This window comes from Dermacentor albipictus, chromosome 10, assembly GCF_038994185.2.
Source record: "Dermacentor albipictus isolate Rhodes 1998 colony chromosome 10, USDA_Dalb.pri_finalv2, whole genome shotgun sequence".
Classification (NCBI taxonomy): domain Eukaryota; kingdom Metazoa; phylum Arthropoda; class Arachnida; order Ixodida; family Ixodidae; genus Dermacentor; species Dermacentor albipictus.
The window spans coordinates 38,774,195-38,795,701 of NC_091830.1; the positions used below are offsets into that span (position 1 = coordinate 38,774,195).

Below are 21,507 nucleotides of genomic sequence, written 5' to 3' on the forward strand. Positions count from 1 at the left end.
TGTGCAGGCCCAATATCATAATCATGTCAAAAGGAATCCCGTCTTCACTCTCAACGGGCAGAAATCTAATTCCGAAAGCATCAACCGGTAAGTATTTTTTAATCGTGCGTTGGAGAATGTCCCAAAAGAAAAGGGCTCCCCAACAATCTAAGAAAACATGTTCGATAGTTTCCGGCTTCCGGCATATAAAACAATGATTTCCCCAAGGCACAAAGAAACCCTTCGCTTCCAAATACGTCTTGACTTCAAGAGTGTTCGTATGGAGCTTAAAGAAGAAACTTTTAACTCCGCCTGGTACAGTCATTCTTTTCACACGTTTTAGAACTGACTGCCATGGACCTGCACAGTACATCGACCTGTACAACGGTACCGGAAGAAAGACCTCACACAGGTCCTTATAAAGTTTCTTTCGCGACACCACTGACAAATATTCAAACGAAAATCGCACTTGCAAGACGCGACATGCCATGTACACCTCTTTAAGGAAGCCAAAAATGCTCCCTTGCATACTCTCCGAACTAACAACCAAATTTGGCAAAACCCTGCCCAACCTAACCTGACACACAGTTCGCAAAAAGGGGTCAGTCGTGTCACGAAAAAACATAAATCGGTTAACCAACTGGCGCAGATATAGATGGGCCAAACCTAGTCCTCCAGAGCGGACGCGGTGAAACAGATTGGTGCGTCGTGTCCGCTCCCAAGTGCTTCCCCACACAAAAACCGCAAATACACGGTGCAGCTTCTGCACATTGACGCGTGAACAATGAATTGCTTGCAAGACATACCACAGCTTGGTTACAAAAAAAAGGTTACAAATTGTGGCACGCGCGAAAATAGACCAGCTGAAGCCTTTGAGCCTGTCGGCCTTCTCACGCATTTCAGCAACTTGGCCTTTCCAATATGGCTCACTGTCGCGATAATTCTCCAGCGGCACTCCTAAATATTTTACTGGGGTTGCTGTCCAAGTCATATTTGCGAAATTCGTTGGGGTTAAGGGCCAGCCGCCGTGCCAGAACCCCAAACACTTGGCCCAGTTCACAGCACTCCCGCTCACAGAACAAAAGTCTTTCACAATTTGAACCACAACACGAACGCTTTCGTAGTCAGCACAGAATACGGCAATGTCATCAGCATACGCGAGAATGCGGACCTCCGCCGCATGCAAACGAAAACCATGAACGCTGTTGCTTTCAATAACACTCAAACAAAAAGGTTCAATATACAAACAAAAAAGCAGTGGTGACAGGGGGCAACCCTGACGCACAGAGCGTTGCACTTGGATGCGCGCTCCCACCCCCTTATTTACTAACAACCGCGTTGTGCATCCTCTGTACGCCATGGCTACGCCTTGGCGGATGACTGATCCAACATTAACGTGCTCTAAAACAGAGAACAAGAGGTCATGCGGCACCCTGTCGAAGGCTTTCTCTAAATCGAGCTGGAGCATTGCGATATAACCATATATAACCATATAACCCCTATAACCATATTTTTTTTAAAAATTTAAAAGGGCTTTTACGACATGTTCAGAGAGATGGCCTAGCATTTGGTAATGTATGCTTTCGGGGCCAGGTGCAGTTTTTAACGCGATAGCGTTAAGGAGCTCGTGTCGCAGAAAAGCCGGTGTCGTCGGCGTTGGTGTCGGCGTCGGCGGCGTTGACCGTGAGCGATAAATCACGGCAGGCGCTTCATAAATAAAAAGCAACTTCCAAGATTGGCCCGGTGGGAATCGAACCAGGGTCTCCGGAGTGTGAGACGGAGACGCTACCACTCAGCCACGAGTTCGATGCTTCCAAGCGGTGCAAACGCGCCTCTAGTGAATGCGGTGTTGCCTTCGAAACGAGCCGTGGAAAGTTATACTGCGGTGTATATCGGTAATTATGAACATGTAACGTACAGAAGTCACAATTACACGAGTTGCGAAGTGCGTTTCCGCTGCATTTCTTCTGCGCTTTCCGCACACGCAGAGCCATCTTGCGGCAAACACAGAAGACCCCCTCCTCTCAATGTACGGCGCTGCCCCGACAGGAGGCGCGCCGCGCGCGCATTGGGACCGCTGCCAGGCGCGTCGCGGGACTCCCTCTCCCCTGACGACGCTTCGCCGTGCTTCCGGTTTAGATTACTATCTATCTCTCTGCCCGTGCCGATCACGACGTTTGGCTGGCGTAGATCGTTTCCCCTCCGAGACACCGAGTTCTTTGGTTCGTTTCGTTCGCTCAGGCGCACGTTTCGTTGCCGCGCCCAACGCTGCGTTGCTCGACGCTCACCGCGTGATAGGTGGGCGCTAAGTCCGATGCGGGGCGCATCGTAAGTGATTGCTGTGCCGTAGCGCATTGTCTTATACCCCTTGGCGGGTCGACGGGAACGCTGTCGCGTCCCACTCTTGAAGGCGAAGCTTAAGCGTCCTCCAATTTTTGTTCTCTTTCATTATTTATATGATTATAAGAAAAGCTGTGCTGTTACCTTCTTTGAGCACGAACAAAACACCAGCTTTTGGTCATTAAGTGGCCAATAAACATTATTGTGAACCTAGTACATCTCCCATAGTGGTTGCGGGAGTAATTTTACATATTTTTTTACTTTCTGTATAGAGGACATAAAGTAATAATGTAATAGGTTATAGTGAAATTTAAGCTAAGTGTAATATAGCTTCCTAGTTCAAGGCTATAACCTGACATACAGGCTGGGCAAGCATTCCCACTGCCAGTGTTGTTATTTGTAAAATTTAAGATGCAGGTGAGTACAGGTGTGTCTTAATCTGTCCATATGCTCAAAAACTCCTCACCGATGAAGCTTTACTGGGTTTTGTACTTAGTCTGTTTTGTTCCCCTGTGGTTATTTCATATATACTAAATTTCTCATCCCCATGCAAGAAATACTGCAGGTCTTATTTTTATTGTAGTTGTAGTAAATAATTAAACCCTAAAGGGACTTTCAATCAAAAAGCTGTTTCGTTATACACGCTACAAGTCCTTGCAAAGCGGCAAGCTTAAGTAGAAATGTAGAATCGTATCATGAGATAGGGCTCATCATTTATGGTTAAGCATTGCTTCCCCACACTAAGTGGAGAGGATGTCATAAGTTTACTCTGCAGGTTGACGTTCGCAATGTTCAGTGTTCAGCCTATGCACTTAATGCACAGAGCATCATGATTTACTTCCGACTTAGTTTAAATCCCTTGATGGAAACTCGAGCTCTAAACAACGACTTTTCTTTAATTTCAGGAGCAAGCATAAGTTCATCTCCACCAACGTAAAGACCGGTGCTATAAGTCAGTCAGGTATGGATGTTGAAAATAGTAAACTTCTAATTTGCTAAATTGTGTCCTTTTTCAAGCGAAGCTTATATTGCCGCACTCGTGTCGGCGTCGGTTATGCCTTACGAGAAAACTCAACCCACGCGAAAATAAAAAATTTAATGTCGAGCTGTGCATTCGGACCACCGACCTCCGGGAGCCGAGAGCACCACGCTATCCAATCCAGCCACTGTCCCTTAATGATATGCACCCTTTATAACAGGGTTCTATATGCATGGAGAAGTAGACCGGAGTGCAAAGTGTGAGCCAGTGACAGGCGTGCCCTCCCTCCGGAGGAGGGAAAGGGTGTGATTTGCGTGAACGCTCGCCTAGCGCGCGCCGTTTTTTGTCAGTTCAGGATCGGCCGTCACATGGAGAAGCTGCGTTCCGCTTGTTCTGCTGAAGAGCAGGCTGCGTTTAAGGAATGGCAGGGGGCCACTGACTTAAAAATTACATGCATAATTAGGTAAGAAAAATCTAAATTAGGAACATGAAATGATAAAATTACTAATATTAATTACAATTGCATTAATGTAACTAACACAATAAATATCTATTATTTTCACATCGTGCGTTCCGCCGAAGACTACACAGTCTTCGGCGGAGGGACTGAGGAACGTCGCCAGGGACTCACTCGAGAAAGGGCTCTTCCTCGACGTGCCGACCTAGAATTGAGGGAGCGCGAAAGGGAGGCTTTTCGACAACGAAGAGCCGCATATCCGGAGCTTGGCTTGCACCCCTCTAGACAGTAGTGGAAGGGCGGTCATTCTGTATAATAAAAAATATAAGGTCTCACTTTCTCTTGACATTGACGGTAATATACACTCGCCTGACGATTACGGTACACTTATGAGTCGCGAGCGTTTGTTTACACACGAAAGAAGTCAACAATGTTCTTCCGCAAAATGCCATGGTTTTTGCAAGGCATGAGTGCCTAAACAATATAAATTTTTGAAGGTTGTGTAACATCTTCAAAGCTTATATCTGTGCTGCCTAATATGTCATTATCAGGCAGAGATCTTTATCTAAAACTGATGTTGTACAGTGAATATGAAAAAAACTCGTAATATATAGGCATAAAACTAAATTCAGACATTACTGCAAGTCATGAGTCACCTAAAACTGAAAGCCAATATACCACATAAAGAGGCCTGTGTCCTTGCCACGAGATAAATATTCATTTCCTCATAGGAGGCTATTGTTGCCCTTACTCAAAGATAAAAATTGGCAGGCAGTATTCACTCGACGATAATTTCATGCAAAGTAGGTAGGATTTTTCTAACTCGGAATAGTGCTTCAGAAAAACATATCAATTATTCTACCACTCTCATCATAGTGTAAGGCTTTAGTGGCTGTGGACGGGGCACACAAGCATCAGCTCCTTCAAGCTCCGGCTCACATTTTACACTAGTAAGCCCGTCGCCATGTGCAGAAAAGTAGCGGCAAGAATATACGTTTTCCTCCTCTAAAGTTTTATCCATAGATCCAGCATGAAATTATACCTTTTTATACCGCAACAGTAACAGAGTAAATAAAAATATTACATTTTAAATGCTTTACCTTTTTATATTGTAAACCAAATAAAACTAGCGGCCAGTCAGAGAGTCGATGTTACCTCCAGGCGAGGTGGAAGTGTTACCATAGCCTTGAGTGTTTCCTAAAGGTACGGAAAACTCAGTAGTTAACGTGATAAGAACAGTTTGACATAGATAATAGAAGCTCGGTAATGTCTACCTGTTACCTAAAAAGAAGAAGCACACATCGCATGCTATGCTTTCATATAAAAAGGAATTCTAATCATTGAAGTAATTTCAATTTTTTCAGACGCATTATCCAGCTTATTCAGTTTCAGGAATTGTGCATCAACATAACATTACAGACAGTGAGAGCAAGATCCGCTATTCTAATTTGAATGTACCTTTCCCTGCGCAGCCGTGGAGACGGATGGAACGTTTTGCTCCCAGAATACCAGTGCTGCAGTCATAGGGCACTTGCATGGATCTATGAATAGAGAATCGACAGTCAAGGCAACCGCCTTTATGTGAGTTTGAAAGTGGTTATGACAGTTACAAAGTGATAATCCACAGTTGGGCATTATTGATTTAATTAGTAATACATAAGGAAGAAATGTTTACTAGGTATACTTGGAGTTTGAGTAAGGAAACTCGAAAATACTTTGTCAAGCTTTTCCTGGTAGAGTTTGTGAGGTAGACTTACGCCACGTGAAATAATTTATTATTGGTGCCTTTTAGTGACTTCGGCTGTGTTATTTTACAGGAGCTTTCCTGTATGGTTGATATATTACGCGCAGAAATTCTGACCACGAACAATACATATTCTTGTAGGGCGCTAGAGTTTAATAAGAGCAATCATCATTTTTTCATAGTGCGTGTCATCGCAAAGCACGCAGCATCAATAGCAGCAGGAAAGTGAACTCGAAACGCCTAGCCTCTCAATAAAGATGGAACATTGCTACTGTTCATAGTCACAACTATTGTTAAAATATATCCAAAATAAAATCATGTTCTGTATTCATTGCTAAACATCAGCGTGACAAATTCGAATGGTAGAAGTAAGTTCATAATTAGTGAGGCGTGAAAGTGTTTTCCAAAGAATGAGAAATATGAGTACAAATAATTTTAAGGATTTATCGCGATAATACATGATCACGTTCTGACACTATATATCGAAGTCGTGACACTAGGTACTAGGAGTTGAGCATCACAAGAATAGTTTAAAGGCAGATATTAGAATGTCATGAAAGCTGAATTACAGCGCAGGAAATGCCTGTTTATTAGCAATTGTTCATTCTGAGAAATAAAACAATATGCTTTTTCTTTCATCTGTATCGCTTTGAACACCTTGGTCTGTTTTTATTGGAGCGTTTACCAAGATGCTTGGCACTTTTCATCGTAGCATTCTTTTTACGTTGCCGTATTTTGTATAAACAAGTCAATAACAAAACTGTATTCGCAGTCACAGTGTTACAAGCTCTACTCGGCCTGATAAACGAGATAATTTACGTGGTCATGTTTACATCTCTTAGTTCTTTTATACATTTGGTTTTCGTGGCCGTTCCATTTCTCATGGTAATGCTGCTCATTTCACTGCCTATTTCTTCGGGACCTAGTTTTATTCCTAAAAAAGTGGCTTCGAAATTAGTATTCGAAGCACCACTGTCGGAGGATAAGTGTATGCGTTTTCAGTGCAACAAAAACAATTGCATCCACTCTGTGGAATCTGCCATAAGGCAACTAATACCACACGTCGAAAGCGCGACAGCCTGTCTTGTCACGTGGAATCAGCATTGCGCACAATAGGTTGCACTGTCACAAGACAAACACACATTTTGTGAAGGTTCTAATACGTTCAATCTCAAGGTAACCTCGTTTCTGGATGCACACATGCAATGTCGATCATTTAGGCATACTTAATTGCGCCGTAGCTGTCTCTATTGTTAAATAAAAACACATGGTCTTGACGGGCACAACAAAACGCTAACACTACGATGGCTTGACGATTCAGTCAGATGTAATTTTCTTTGCGCTGTAAGCATATTTCATAAACCTTTCCAAAAAATGTTGAATTATAGCAAAGTAAATATGTGAGCTTACTAAAGTAACACTTCATTTTAGCTCGGCACCAGCTGCGATGCGTCAGGCTTATAGATTGCGGCTCACACCGTAAAGGCGACCTAAAATACCTGAATTATATTCCGGTTACGTCCTGCACTCGTACATGTGGAAAGTGCATATGGGCTCAGTTTAGGTAATAATATAAAATATTTGAATTTGAGGGATGTTGATAACATCTATTAGGTGTTACATTTTCGGCTATAGTATTTTCAAGCTTGTCAACTGCACTGCTTTCTATTTACAGATTTGGGTCGCTACACTTCTTGTGGTTTGATGAACAGGACAAGCAAAATATGAATGAGACGTTCTTGTATGTATAAGTTAATTCACTTATTCTTAATTTGCAAAACTTGCTTACTTAACATACGTGGATACTTTACAAACTGATGGATACAATACCGAATGTAATTTCTCTACTTGGTGTGCATATTTCATGCGCTGCCATCTGTATCTAGTTTCGTGGACAATCTAAGTAGCACTATGATAGTTCAATTGACGCGCATGCCTAAAAATTTACATCTAAACAAATAACAATATTACTTATACTTTGGCCAAGTAAGAGCACGATAACTGGTTCAGTACAAGTGGGGAGCTTTCGCAGGTGGTTGCGAGCCATATATAAGGGCTGAAATGGCAAGAAGTATTGTGCAACCTTATAAATTTTTCAATGTTAAAAAATAAATAAATGCAAACGGTGGCGATACTGTGGCCAATTCTGCTTGGTCTAAAATGGCAGTGTTCTGTCTGCAAGCAGCCACTTCTGGTAACAACATATTTTACATAGCAGTCATTGGAGGAAAATTGAAGGACACTGTTGCTCTCACAAATAACCATGTAAAGTGTGCTTTCTCAAGAGAGCACGAACCTCGATGCTATTACAAGGCTGTCGAGAGGGTATAATCTCACTCAGTTTCAGTATGGTTGAATGATGTATGTTCCTCGAAAAACTCCATACGAAGACGTAGTTAGTGCTATTGATGCAGTGTAGCTAGAATCGTTACAACATTATATAGCTTATTTGCATGGTAAACGGGTAAATTATTACTAAACATTTACAAAAAATAGTGCTATTTCCTTGTGTTGCCCTTGCATAAAAGAAATAAAAATAACTTTGGTTGATTTTAATAAAGCGACAGAGGAGCGAGAGGTACAAGATAAGCGCGAGTAACATGCAACAATTTCAAATTAAATAAATATGCAGCCAAGAAATTATGATGGCACCTGAATTAGTCCATAGGTAAATGTTCAAGTGAGTCATCGTAGTACTACATATATTTCAATATGTCCGCGTTTCACCTGCACATAGATGTCAATATTTAGGAAACAAAGTATCAGAACAATATTATGTGGCCCATTTATTGCTTATCACTATATCAAAAAATAAGAATAAATTTTTGTGTTTGCATTGCTCGATAAATTTTATCTGTATGCATCGAAGGGTAAAGACTGTATAGGCATCTTTGTGAGGCAAAGTTTTCATGGTCGCAATGGGCCGTGTCGTAAAATAGGGTGTCGTAAATACAGTGCAGGAGCTGCCCCAATTAGGAAACAGATTGAGATATTCTGGAATGCTAACGAAAGTGAGCTGACACCTAATTAGGCATACACATTTCCATTCAGCTAAAAGTAAATATTAGGGTAGATATGCACTTTAATATATTCATGTGATATTTTATGAAAAAAAATGAATGCTGAAACACCTTTTTTGATAAAGTTTATCTCAAGGTTTGTGGGTGATGTCATTATAGCTATCTTTGTCAGGCGTTATACCGGCGCTAAGCCCTCATCAGGCTTTTTTGCGTAAAATAACGCAATGTGGTTTTTCGGTGATTATCATTTCAGGAGGTGTCTCAATAAGGAGAAAATACCTGAAGATATTCCAGCGTGTTGACAAAAGCGAGCTGACAGCTGCGTACCCACACACCTTCTATTGTCTTCAGTAAAAAATGCTGCAAGAGAGATGCTATTGAAAAAAATTGGTCTATCTTTGAAAAACAAATCGTTAAGTAGGTATCTGGCTTAGGCTTTCAGCGATAAATAATTTCGAATACTTTTGCTATGCACACATTTCTTGCATGTGGCTGTGGCGTATACAATATTCTGAAGTTGTCTCTGACCATATGTTTCACTTACTACCTTTTTTAAGAAAATGTTTTTCACCCTCTTCCCAGTTTGTTACCTGTTTTATTCGTTCCTAACCGCTATTAAAATACTGAGACCACACTACATTCGGATCACACATCCTGCACCCTGTCCTCACTCTCATGCATACATAATCACCCGCCGTCGGATGCAATCTTCGGTTAAATATTGCTCGCTCCATGAATACTTCATTCACTCACCCAACTTATAATATATGCGTATAGCAGCAATTGATTTAGGTGCGAGAAGTTGTCGCCTGAACTTCTTTCAGCAGTTCTAAGTGCTGTTATATTTGGCTACTGCTGGCCTGTATTACAGTACACAATAACTACGCCGAAACTCGGCCGGCAATTTTGGTGACATCCTCACCAGGCGAAATTTTAAAAACGGAAGCCTTATTCTTTGCATGTTCCGTTAGCGTCCAAAACAGGTATTTCATGCAAGCACGCAATGTTTCAAAGCCATGGACATGGCGTAGTGTGTAAATAAAGAGAACGGCACATTGTACACATCATATGTTGTATGTATTTTGAGGTACCATTCAAAGAACCAGTTCGATTCCAACACCCGCAGTGCACCTATTGGTTCAGACGGGCAAAGCATACACCTGCCTTGCGTTCGACTTTCTTCAGGGGTGATACGCTTAGGAAAGCAGCTTACGCCCCTAATTTCCGTTCAGACAGCAAGCCCCCATCCGACAAGTAGTAGACCATTCCACCAGGTATGCGGGAGGTATTGAGTTCAAATTTCTGGGCCAGCGGAAACTCACCGTTTTTTGCGAATCAATAGAGATGTCCCATGACCTGATGCTTGGCTTCTTGTCAGGGTTTAGAAACTTGAAGTGGGCCCAGTAGATCTTATGTTTGTGCTCTCTGGGCGCCTCTTGTCGAACCACACACGGCCTTGTCGAACCACCACGCCCACCCCCGATTTCGCTGCGTGTGACCTCAAAATGGAAGCCAGTTTCAGAGATCAGGCCAAGCACCTGGCAGATTCTGATTATCCTATGCGTATGCTCACTTCTGTCGAGGAGGGCTTAAGCAGGAAGTGCAAAAGCACGTCGAATGGAAGCAGTGCCAATGCTAGAGCAAAGAAAGTTGCTGTGGTACCATACATTTATTGCATTTCACATATTCTCAGAAGAATAGTGGCGAAATCGGGGGTGGACGTGGTTTTCTCTGCCCCTGAGCGCGCAGAGAAGCTGTGCAAACAGGTTAACACAGAGAATAACAAAAGGCACGCATGTTCTACATAACACCGCAAACAATTTTTAACCTGTACTCATAACGTTGTCTATGCCATCCCACTTTCTTGCGGAAGAACGTATATTGGTCAAACCGGCAGATGCATCAACGAGAGATTAAAAGACCATCGATATAACATCACTAGGGTAATCTCGGGTCATTTGGGTATTCACTGCCGAGATTGTTCCTGCAAGCTCATGTTTGAAAGCACTTCGGTTCTGTATAAGGCTCATAGCAGGATGACGAGGGAGAGTGTGGAGGCCTAGGAGATTGCAAAATTAGAGCAACAGTGCGTAAGCAAGCCTTCGGTGTCACTAACGGAAAAGGAGATACGATTCCTCGGTTTATCTTTGTGACCATTGCAGTACATGTTTTCGCTTGCCTTGCACACGTGTACGGTTCATCGAAATGCACCACTGAATGCTCTTTTTTGCTGTTACGTTTGTTTCCGCTCGCACGGTATATATTTATCGATGCGTGCGAAAATAAAATCTATAGTTGAAAGTGAAGAGCTGTGTCTGTGTATCTCTTTCTTTCTACGTCCTCGTTCAGTTGCGCTTATACACTCTACCATTATGGGTCATTGAAAAGAGGTGTTTGATCCCAAACATAAGGCGTCCCCGCTCAAATATGTGCACTTGGGGTGTTGCCGGGGCAATTCCCGTTATGGGAGTGGCACAAACCTGCTTTTTTTACGCTCACGAGCGTTTTAGCGAATTTAGGGCGAATTTAGGGCGCAGTGTCCTTTCCCAAGCTTATCACCGTTGAAGAGATCATAACACAAAGCCAAGGAATGCTTGTGCTCATTAGAACTAGTTGGTGCTCTGCGGCGATGTGAATCGGCCCCACAGCATCCCGAACCTGAGACGGGCGCTGTCCAACTAGGTCACGGATACAACTAGGTCATTCTGCAAACATAAGAACTCTTCGCGCATATGAACCGACATCTTTTATGTGTGCCGGTAAATTTTTTTACTTCGCTCATTTTTTTACGTAAATAGAAAGCGGAATGAAATGGCGCGTGTGAGATTACAGAACGACGAAGGTATTTTCCGCCACGGAGCGAATATTTACCAATTGTCACCGAACTGATTTACATATAATGAAGTAGTGCGATGCAGCAGCGCCTAGGATGAGCCCCGAAATCTCTATTCACGAAATGCGTGTCAATATACAGCAGCTGAATCTCGCAGCATATGAATGGGGCTTGTTATTGGGAATGAGAATGCAGATTCTAGGGCATTTTGTGTACGAGCTGAACGAAACCACTGCTCATCGAAGGCTTTTGTTTTCTGTGCGCATGACTTCAGCAATCTTCAGCTGCATTTGCTGAATAGAAAACAGCCATGGAACCCCTACATTACACCTAAAATGATGTGTTTTTTCTTATATTTTTTTCTGTAATTCTACACGACATTAGACACTTATCATTCCGATAAATTTACACAAGTACCTGAGCAGGGAAGCGTAATTTATCAGGCGAAAGTTACCTGCAAGCCCTCACAAACGTCCACATATTTTTAGATAATGTATTTATAGGTCAAGTTACTATAAGTATTTTTGAGGAGAGACCAACAATAGAAAATGTTCTCTTATGTTCAAGACCCTTTCTTGCTCACTATGAAATTTGAAGAGCAAAGCGCACCAGCGCAGCTGAAATGACAAAACGACTGACAAGTTCTATTGCGGCAGAGTACATAGGTTAGTTGCCAAAAGTGTACCACTTAGTTGGTTCCAAATGTAACTTTTTACAAATTCACGGACTTTTCATTTCCATTACATTTCGTGAGAAAAGGTCCTGCCACATGATAGCGTCACGCCTTATCATGGAGGTAAACTGCGGAAGATGCAAAGTATTGTTTGGTGCAAAACCTGAGCGAGTCGATAGGCTGCTACATTTGTTTGCACGTCCTTCCTGCACACGTTGTTTTGTAGGTGCCGAAATCCTAATTTAATGGGACGGGTTGAAACGAGAGGCGGCAGAAGCGCAGAAGTGCTGCTCCACAATAATACTGAACAAGTGCCAAAATACGTTAGCGTAGCGGAAGCAGGTGTCCGCGATGATCAAGTGTGGTCTATACATGTTTTCCTGTTCGTGTTTACAGCACATTAATCTTTCACTTTATTTCCGGAGCAAGATTTCTACTGCAATTTATGCAACAAATAATACGGCTCGCACTTCATATAGTGGCCCAATACTTTGCAATCCGTATCAATGCCTCGCCTTAGGGGGAAACTGTGACCATTATACAATTCATGGCGGCCTGAATTGAAGTTTATGATTTCAGCATATCAAGACTGAGAGTTACGTTTTATATCTTTTCGAACGTGTGCGTACATTTAAGTACATGATAGTATTTACAGTTCGCCGCCATTGAAATGGGATCGGACCCATCGCCTTGAATAACGAGCGCGTCGCCTTATTCGCTAAGCTAAAATGGCGGGTCAAAATTAAAGAATGTCCGAATGCAGCATAGAAGCAGTGAACATAAAAACCCGCTTGCGAAGGTTTCCATATGTTCTTGACTGAGAAAATGAACGGAAAGAGAAATATAAAGCCAACTATGAACATCACAGCAATAACTGAATAAATTGAAATGTAAAGGAAAAAATAAACCATTCGCAACGATAACTTGGGACTATGCCACTGGTGTTTTGATATTTCACAAAACGCTTTCTTTCGATGGAAACCACTCTTGATTAAGCAGTAATAAAAAAAGGTTACTCAAGGGGACATACACAAATAAAAGAGAAACACCAGTATTCCGCAACCCATCAATCTGGTGGGTTGCGGAAATGGAAAAAAAAAGGACGCGCCATGAGCAACTACTTGAGAGGAAGAAAACGAAACCAGGAAGGAAACAATTCATTATTGCTCAAAGGGAAGCTCATTGCTTTTCGAAGCGAGATCAGGATGCCTTCGATAGAAACAGGGGAGAAATTCTCTGTCTACACGGTTCGATAGGCGCACGCAAGTTTTTCCAGAACCCAGCCATACGCAACTTTGCTGTATAATTATCGGTCTTCAAAAATATAAAAAACTGTTTTCGAACACTGCAGGCTCTGTGCTTTTGAGGCGACGTTTTATTTCAGAACTGCTGCGGAAGTTGAAAAATTACCAGCTACCTATTATTTCAATTGTTTAAACCCGCTATCATTAATTTCTTTAAGCAATTTTCAACTGGCTCTTGGAATACACTTGTGACAAATAAAGTGGCAGTCTCATGTGGACAACACTTCTTTTTTATATACATTTTTATCACAGATGCACTTGGCCAACGTGTCTGTAAACCAAGTTTTATGGAGTGCAGCTACATGTTGTAGCATTTAACTACACTGAAAACATCATGACTGCTTCGCCATATTTGAATAATGCTTATACATGTTTCCCATTCGAAAGAAAATGTAGACATCGCTAATTTAAACTGGCTGCACGGAAAAACTTGAGTTGTTCCTGAGCATTTCGCTTTTGTGCGCATTTTATGCTTTAATACCGTTATGGGAAACACGAAGCACATATTTTAAAGCTGCAGGGCACACCTTAACAGAAGAGCAGCGAATATACTAGCCGAAGCGTTTATGGAGTGCAGCCGAATATGAGATTTCATTTTGTAATATATTGAGGCCAAGCATTTGAGCCCAAAATCACCGCACCAACTGGTACTGGGCACGTGCCATCAGCCCCTTTGTAGATGGAGGGGCATGAGACACAAAGTTTCTGACTACATTACCTAGAGTGAAATCTGGCGCTGCAGCGCTGTGGCATGCATGGGAATGCCTGTATATTGTTACTTCGGATTGGCATCGTTCTCTTAGAGCCAGGCAAGCCCCGTTCCGTCTGTCCCAATGATCCATTTTCTACTAAAACAGCATGGAAAAAGCTGTTTTAGCGTTATTATTACGCAAAAACCTGTTTTCTTTAACTATGAAAGCTTGCTATTGCATGCAAAATTATATGATACGCAAAAAGTATCAGCCCGCCGCTAGAGCTGGATGACAGACGACAAGATTCGCGTTCGCTTCAAAACAGTTTGCCGTCTGTTCTTGCTTTTCTTCGCTTGGTAATGCATTTGGGCGACTAAGATGAATTATGCATGAATGCAAACATTTTATGAATATTTTACTTTAAGAACGCGTTATTTTTGTAGCTATATCCACGTTTTACACGAAGCCTCTTACAACACCAGCCAACACAAGCATCGCAGGCACATATACCGTCATTCCCATGACGGCACGGCGCCCCTTAAGAAACTCCCATAGACGGTGGCGCCAGATTTTCCTCTGGGTGTCATAGTGAGAAACTGTATGGCAGGAGTGGAACGCTGGCATGAGTAGCAGCATCGGAGCCAGCTGTGGAAGATGACGGCGTTGGCGCAAGCAGTGGCATGAACGCGAGGGGTAGTATGAAAGCGCTGGCGTGATTAGAATTCTCCGAGCCAGATGTGGAAGAAGACGACAAACGCGCGAGCAGCGGCCCGAATGCGCTGGCGCGGTTACGCCGAGGTATACCCACGCTCAACCCAGCAACGGGCGATTTTAAGAGCTGTGCCCTGTAAACCATCTGCATGACGTAGAATCTGTCATCTATGTTACCTTACAGAAAACTGCAAGTACGCCTAGCAACCGCATTGATTTCTTGCATTCTCATTCAGTACTATTACCCACGATGACCACTAGTCGCGTTTAGGAGCTAATGGGGCTAATGCTCTGGGAAATCACGTCAGTATAATACACCAGACAGTGGTGGATTGACACGACTTTCCCAGTGCATGTAGACACAATCGCATTGCATTAGGAATTCTTGGAAATTGAATTTGCTTGGGATCTCATCCTATCTTCGAGCTGCGGCGTGCCATGGCGCCGAAATCGTCTGGATATGTTTCTTTGCCTTTGATGTGCAGAACCTTGTGCCGCCACCAACATTCAAGGGGTGATGCGCTACATGCAAGCGCTGGCGCACTGCATTACTCGTGATGCGCTAAAAAATCTGATGCGCCCGGTACCGTCGCATTTTCTGACATTTCTGTAAACATGGCTACAAGGCGCGTTTACATGAATGCAACAGTAGCGCATTCATGTAAGTAGGGACGAAAGTAATGTGCGCCAAGTAACGTCGTATCGCCCAATATGTTTAACTGACGGTGTTTACAATGTTATGATGGAAATATTATCTGGTAGATTACGGCCACCAATTAGCAAAAGAGTAGGCCCACGCCAAACTTTTGCGATTAAAGGTAGAAACACTATGTCAAGCGTTCGTAAACCACCGAGTGTGCTGGAATGCTTTAATGTAATGCACGGTCAGTTCACAATATTACAGAAACAGTATTTGACAAGGTAGCGCACGATGTGTTGATTTCGGTTTTAGAACCTGTCAGCGCTGGATTAAATATACTCGAAGGGGTATGCATAGCGTACAGCAGTGTACTACAGGAATCTTTATTATTACGTAGGTAGGATGATCCATTCAAGTCAAGCGGTCCGTCTGCCATAGATGTAACTCATAGCCATTGTTGTTTGCAGCATACTTACATCCGGTGCTTTTGCCTCAGTACGCTAAAAAGCTAGACCATAACAGGTTTTATACTCAACTCATATAATGTATGTGTCTTAGCTTATGCGCGTGATATTGCTGTCCTTTATAGTAATCACCGACATCAATTCAAGAGTGTGAAAAAAATTCGCAGTTTTGCAAATTCAGTCTGCGGTTCGGTTTATTTGCAAATAAAAGAAGGGAAGGGATCCGTATTTTTCGTGTTCACAAGTGAACTGAATCTCAGGTTCTACGGAGCTTAGGTGGCCGAGTATATTGATGCATTATGATTATTTGTAATGCAGGAACAGTCTTGTTGAGTCCTCGAACTCCAAAGAACCAGTCATTCAGTTCCCTTGTGAACACGAAAAAGACGGATAGCTTCCCTTCCTTGATTCGAGAGGTAACCGAACCGGAGACTCTCTACGTTTCTGCAATGCTAACCGTCCAGCATGTCGGTGGCAGCGGCAGCGTCCACCATGCGAGGGGGACAGAAAAAAAGGAACCCGCAAGCTCTTCTTCATGCATAATGTTTCCACAAGAGTTTCGCGGTAATGATTACAGATGAGCTGCAGTTCCCTGGTGAGAGCAACTGAAGCATACGAAGCATGTAGTGGCGTAACTACACTTTGACATGTAAACGAAGAAACCTAGAAACCTAGCACTCATTTGATATGTTCTGATAGCACTATGGAAAAGCCTCGCATAGTTATGACTCCCTAAGAACAGCGTGAACACCAGAAGTGGCGAGAGGAACAGCAACATCAGTATGCGCAATGGTGACATGCTCAGGTTAGGTAGGACCCAATTCAAGGCTACGTTACATTGGTGTATGGGATCAGGGGATACCCCAGCTTCCCTGCTCAACGACCTTCACAGTGGGAATAGGAGCCCATATTATTACGTACGTCCACATACTACACAGTATACTTGTCCGGGAGGCTTCCTTGCCCAAGAAACAGGGCGCAAATGCACATAACACAAGCATATGTACTTGAAAATAACCTCGTGACAGGCCATGGTTGCGCTTTCTTAATTATAGGTAAGGGGATGCAGAGTTTACAGGAACGTTATCCGACGACGCACCGCTCAAATGGAAAGAGGACGTTGAATAATTGTTCACCGCCACTAGGGAGCAGTACCTGTCTTGACGGCCCACCGCTTGAATGGTTTGTCGAGGTCCCCAGCGAGAACGGCGCAGCTACACGCCACCTACACATGCGTTGCCGCTTTCGACAGGGGAAGGGGGGAACGAGGGCGTTATGACTTAATCGAACGCGGCACCCACGCCCCTTGGAGAACCTGTCCTTCATACGCCCTGACCATATCCGCGTCTATTCCATCCTTTCTCTCATTATCGCGTGTTCCGATTATCTTGCGACAAGTGATGTTCTTTTTTTTTCGGCGACGAAAATCGGTCTCGGCTAGCTAGCTGCTAGGGCGACTTTTTTTCGGTCACAAAACGTCATGCGACGTAAATTTCGCCGTCGCCAATGTTGTGAATGCGTCATAAAGGTGAGGTGCTCTGGTAAAATGAAATGCGCTAACAGCAATTTGATGGCTTCATAAATCCATAGAAACAAGCACTGAAACTAGAGGAAGAGTCCAACAAAGATATAGTTTAAAAACTCTTTCAATGAGAAAAATGATGGGGAATAATATCAGTATTCTGGATCTGCCACAACGGCGTGCATAAGATAGGTTGACTTAAAACAACCATTTATACCAATTTTATTTCCACATATCAGATTATACGTTAGCATTGCATCTTGATTTTATCAGATTTTAGAGAGGAAAATAAGAAGATGTGTCGCTGCCTGGCTGTCAGCCTTTTGTCGTCAGCATGCCGGCATATCTTCAAGTTCTCCCAAGTGGCGGCATCTCCTGCAATGTAAAGCGTCAAAGAACTGTAATGCTTCATTTCTTGGGAGAGGTACATTAGGGTGATAGCGGCGACATAACGCCTTGCAAAGGTAGCTATCTGGAGCTTATCCTCAACGAACTCAGAATAAATATAATGAGCCCTGCAAGTTTACCTACTAGAATGCAGTCAAACATGCGTTGCTCATTGTGGCCAAGCATGCATTGTTGATAACATGTAAGTTGAATACATTGACTGTAATCGTCATATAGGTATCTTTCTACGTTTTTACGTCGCTATGTGCACTCTTAAGCAGAAATATTACTGGGGGGGATATTTCCACGGAGAGTCACCGGCCCTCCATATTAAAGGCAATTATGCCGAAAGCATACAAGTGCTTCGCAATTATGACATTTGAACTCATTCGATTTAAGCGTATTACCAAGTTAAACCGTCAAACGCCTCTCGCGCATAAATTTATGCACCTTAGGCTCAGCTTTTATGGCATGGCTATCGTGATAATAGATTTTGCAGTCAGAATCTTTTCGTTCAGGATTTCGTCACACTAGAACTGCTGAGTGAGCAATGGGTGAATTAGCAGAAACTGTTTTACTTGTGGCACACAACATTTGCAAAGCGGAAAGCAAATATGGAGGTCAACTGTTGGAATAAATTTGAGTTGAATAAAAGATGTCGCACTTTACCAATCTGCAATGATCTTGTACACCTGAGTATTATTTACTTATTTATTGGTTCTTGGCCAAAAGTATTGTATTCTTTCCAAACTGCCTTCCATTTGAGGGAAATAAATACTTATATGTTCGCATTGCGGAAATGGCAGTTCGCAGCTCAGTACAATATCACGGATTGTGCCCCCTGCTGCAGCGGAATTTCGAAGTGACGAGAACGTAAAGTGCTCGTAAACCATGCTAAGGCTACGCAACCAAGAACTTCTGGTGAAGAATTTGTTTGCTCTTTAATGCAACATACCTGGTGTCTCCTGTTTTGATTTAGGCAGCAAAAGCTCAATGTTCGTTTTAAATAAGAAAATTCAAAAGCATTATTGAGTTTACTCGTGCAAAATGTGCATGATAATCGCAACAAGTATCGTTTCTAGGCTGCTCAACTAATCAGTAGCATTGTCAAGGTGCCACATTTGATAAGTGCTCATTTCATTCTATCAGATATAATTGCTTTCTTCATCAGAAATAATTAGATCAGGTATTACGTTCTAAATTATATATTAGAAATGCTCACTGGCACGTAAGAAGTATTTCGCGTCAAAAGTAGGCAGATATGTTTTTGTCTGTAGTCTCAGATGTTCATCCTGGTGGGAGAGACACCAGACCATCACCTAACTTAGCTCCCCAGAGTGAAGGATATCTTACATACAGGTTGTAAACTAGCTCAGAAGCCACCATGATAGCGAACTGGATGTGGCCTATATTTTCCCCTATGGCAGTTCAGAACGTCTGAAGTTAAATGAGATTTGGTGCTGATGAGGCTTTTTTTTAATGACCTAACCTATGGATTATGAATCAGGAATATATTTCAAGCCCTACTACAGAGTAACAGATTTGGTTTAAGACATTCAGTAATTGTAATTAAAGGAGCTGCGTTTTAGCACTAGCTAACTAAAGCACAGCCCTAAATCACGCCAATAAAATGGAGCATCCAAACGCGTACAGACGTTACGTCATGTTGGTAATTATTTGCAAACTAGTGAACAAACGCTCCATGAAAGGGGAGTTCCCACACACTAAGTTGCAGAATGGGCAGAAGATAATAGCTGCATGACTTTTTACTCCTGACATTTAGGCATGCCGATTGTGTGGCTTCCTTCGCCAGGAGGAAAGCTCAGAAAATGAAAATTGCCAGCTTTCTATTGCTTCACGTAAATTACCTCTTTTTTAGAAGCTTTGTTTCATGTATTACATCACTGAAGTTTTCTAGCGATCTGCTACTTCTTGGGAAGACTTCCCTTGTAAAGCTTCAGGTATTTACATGTATTGTAGCGCTTGTTTGCCTGACACAAAGATGTTCCAGAAATCTTTGTAATAATCGAATGGTAACAGGGAAAGAAAACGCACTTTTTAAAACATTGAGCAGGTGTACGTCTAATTAACCCATACACCTAAGATAACAAGGATTATTTACAAATTATATATGGTCGGAAAGTAGAATGCGTAGTTTTATATGGGCCTTTATAACTGCCGGTCTTTCATTGTCAATTAAAGCACACTCTAACGACAGTCTACCGCCATCCAAAACCTAATCTTCTGTGCAGTGACGTTATTTTTTTGCCATTTCGTATACCTTAGCGTTTCAGCAATCAATTGTCCTTCCTACACTAGGTTTATTCGGGCTGATTATTTCTAAGTTTTCCGAAACCTTTATATATCCCCTTTTGCCAATAACATAATTCTAATCATTGCACTCGATTATTCAAAGAGGGGTTTAATATTTGCACCACATATCGAAACACATGCAAGTAATAACCAAAAATTCACAACACACCTTCTAGTTATTTATTTGATAGCACAAATTCCAATTTGCGAATTGTAGTTGTTGAGTTTCTCAGGCCTGTTCATTCGGAATTATGTACGCATTTATTTATTTATTATTTCATCATTTATTTATTAAGTTGAATGCTCATGTATTTGTCCTACATTTTCGGAAATAATATTTCGAAGCTCGTGTCATCTTGGAGAATAACGTCAGGTGGATAGATAGGAATATATGCCATAAAGTAAATATTTGCCAGATATTCATTGAATTTCTGTAAATTAGTTTCTCATGCTACTGAATTCCGCATCTTAGAACAACCCCGCTCAAGGAAGGCCTTGCCCTCATGCTCCGGGTTGGACACTTGCACCAGTATCTGTAGGATAGAAGTTCGAGGTGGTCACGGACAACAAGCCGTTGTTGGGGCTGCTGGGGCCTGTCAAGGCAGTCCATCTTGAGTGGTACGCTGGGCCTCGACGCTGGCAGCTTGTTTACCATCTAGTTTACTGTCCGGGAAAGGACCTGGGACGTGCTGATGCCCTGAGCCGCCTGCCCCTGCCATAGGTGCCAGGTGCGGTTCCAGAACCTGCTGAAGTGCTCATGATGGAGCACGGGTACCCGTAGGGTACTTTCCAGGTCTGCGGTATTGCAAGCGACCAGCCAGGACCCAGTCTTGTCACAGGTGGGCAAGGCGGTGTGCCGTGGGGAGGAGTTCGTTCAGCAGGCATATAGCAACAAGGACGCCGAGATGAGCTTGTAGCAGGGCTGCCTACTGTGGGGTACCAGGGTGGTGACCCACAAAGTCTCCAGTGCAGGGTCCTGCACTTGCTGCACGCGGATCATCCTGGCGTGGAAAAGACCAAAATAGTGGCCCTGTTCCGCGTTTGGTTGCCGTGCCTGGACCAAAACATCGCTCACATGGTGCATAGCTTCCGGGTCTGCCAGGAGCTTCAGCAGGCCTCACTTCATGTGGAAATCACCCCCTGGCCGTTCTCACAGAGTGCCTGGTCCGGCCTGCATGTGGATTTGGGGGGGCCTTTTCCTGGTGGTGGTGGACGCCTTTTCGATGTGGGTGGAGGTTTTACCTGTCACCAATCCAACGGCAGGCGCGAGCATTGCGGCGTTGCGACAGGTTTTCGCTGCCCAGGGGTTGCCGGACGTCGTCGTGTCCGACAATGGTCCTGCTTTCACCAGCACAGAGTAGCTGGTCTGGTTGACGAACAACGGAATCCGCCAGATGATGGATTACCGTACCACCGGTTCACCGTACCGTACCACCGGTTACCGTACCG

The 21,507-nt window shown here is 43.1% G+C and overlaps 2 protein-coding genes and 1 long non-coding RNA gene across 9 annotated transcripts in view; 2 read left to right on the forward strand and 1 right to left on the reverse strand.

Moving 5' to 3' along the window:
- LOC135911843 (uncharacterized) overlaps positions 1 to 10,802 on the forward strand; it is a 72,252-nt gene extending 61,450 nt beyond the window's left edge. Inside the window, exons 5-8 of the mRNA XM_065444181.1 lie at positions 3,225 to 3,280; positions 5,228 to 5,336; positions 7,175 to 7,240; positions 8,773 to 10,802. Coding sequence (XP_065300253.1) covers positions 3,225 to 3,280; positions 5,228 to 5,336; positions 7,175 to 7,240; positions 8,773 to 8,821 — 280 coding nt within the window. The 3' untranslated portion in view covers positions 8,822 to 10,802. The remainder of the gene's footprint in view (positions 1 to 3,224; positions 3,281 to 5,227; positions 5,337 to 7,174; positions 7,241 to 8,772) is intronic.
- Positions 1 to 21,507, forward strand: part of LOC135911875 (uncharacterized) — a 351,642-nt gene that overhangs the window by 180,638 nt on the left and 149,497 nt on the right. The window lies entirely within an intron of this gene.
- LOC135911874 (uncharacterized) overlaps positions 17,517 to 21,507 on the reverse strand; it is a 186,367-nt gene continuing 182,376 nt past the window's right edge. For all 7 annotated transcript variants that reach the window (XR_010567484.2, XM_065444205.2, XM_070527428.1 and 4 more), the window contains one exon: positions 17,517 to 17,733. Coding sequence is in view for 6 of the 7 variants with exons in the window: in XM_065444205.2 (XP_065300277.1) it covers positions 17,688 to 17,733 (46 nt within the window). In the remaining variant the exon portion in view is untranslated. The remainder of the gene's footprint in view (positions 17,734 to 21,507) is intronic.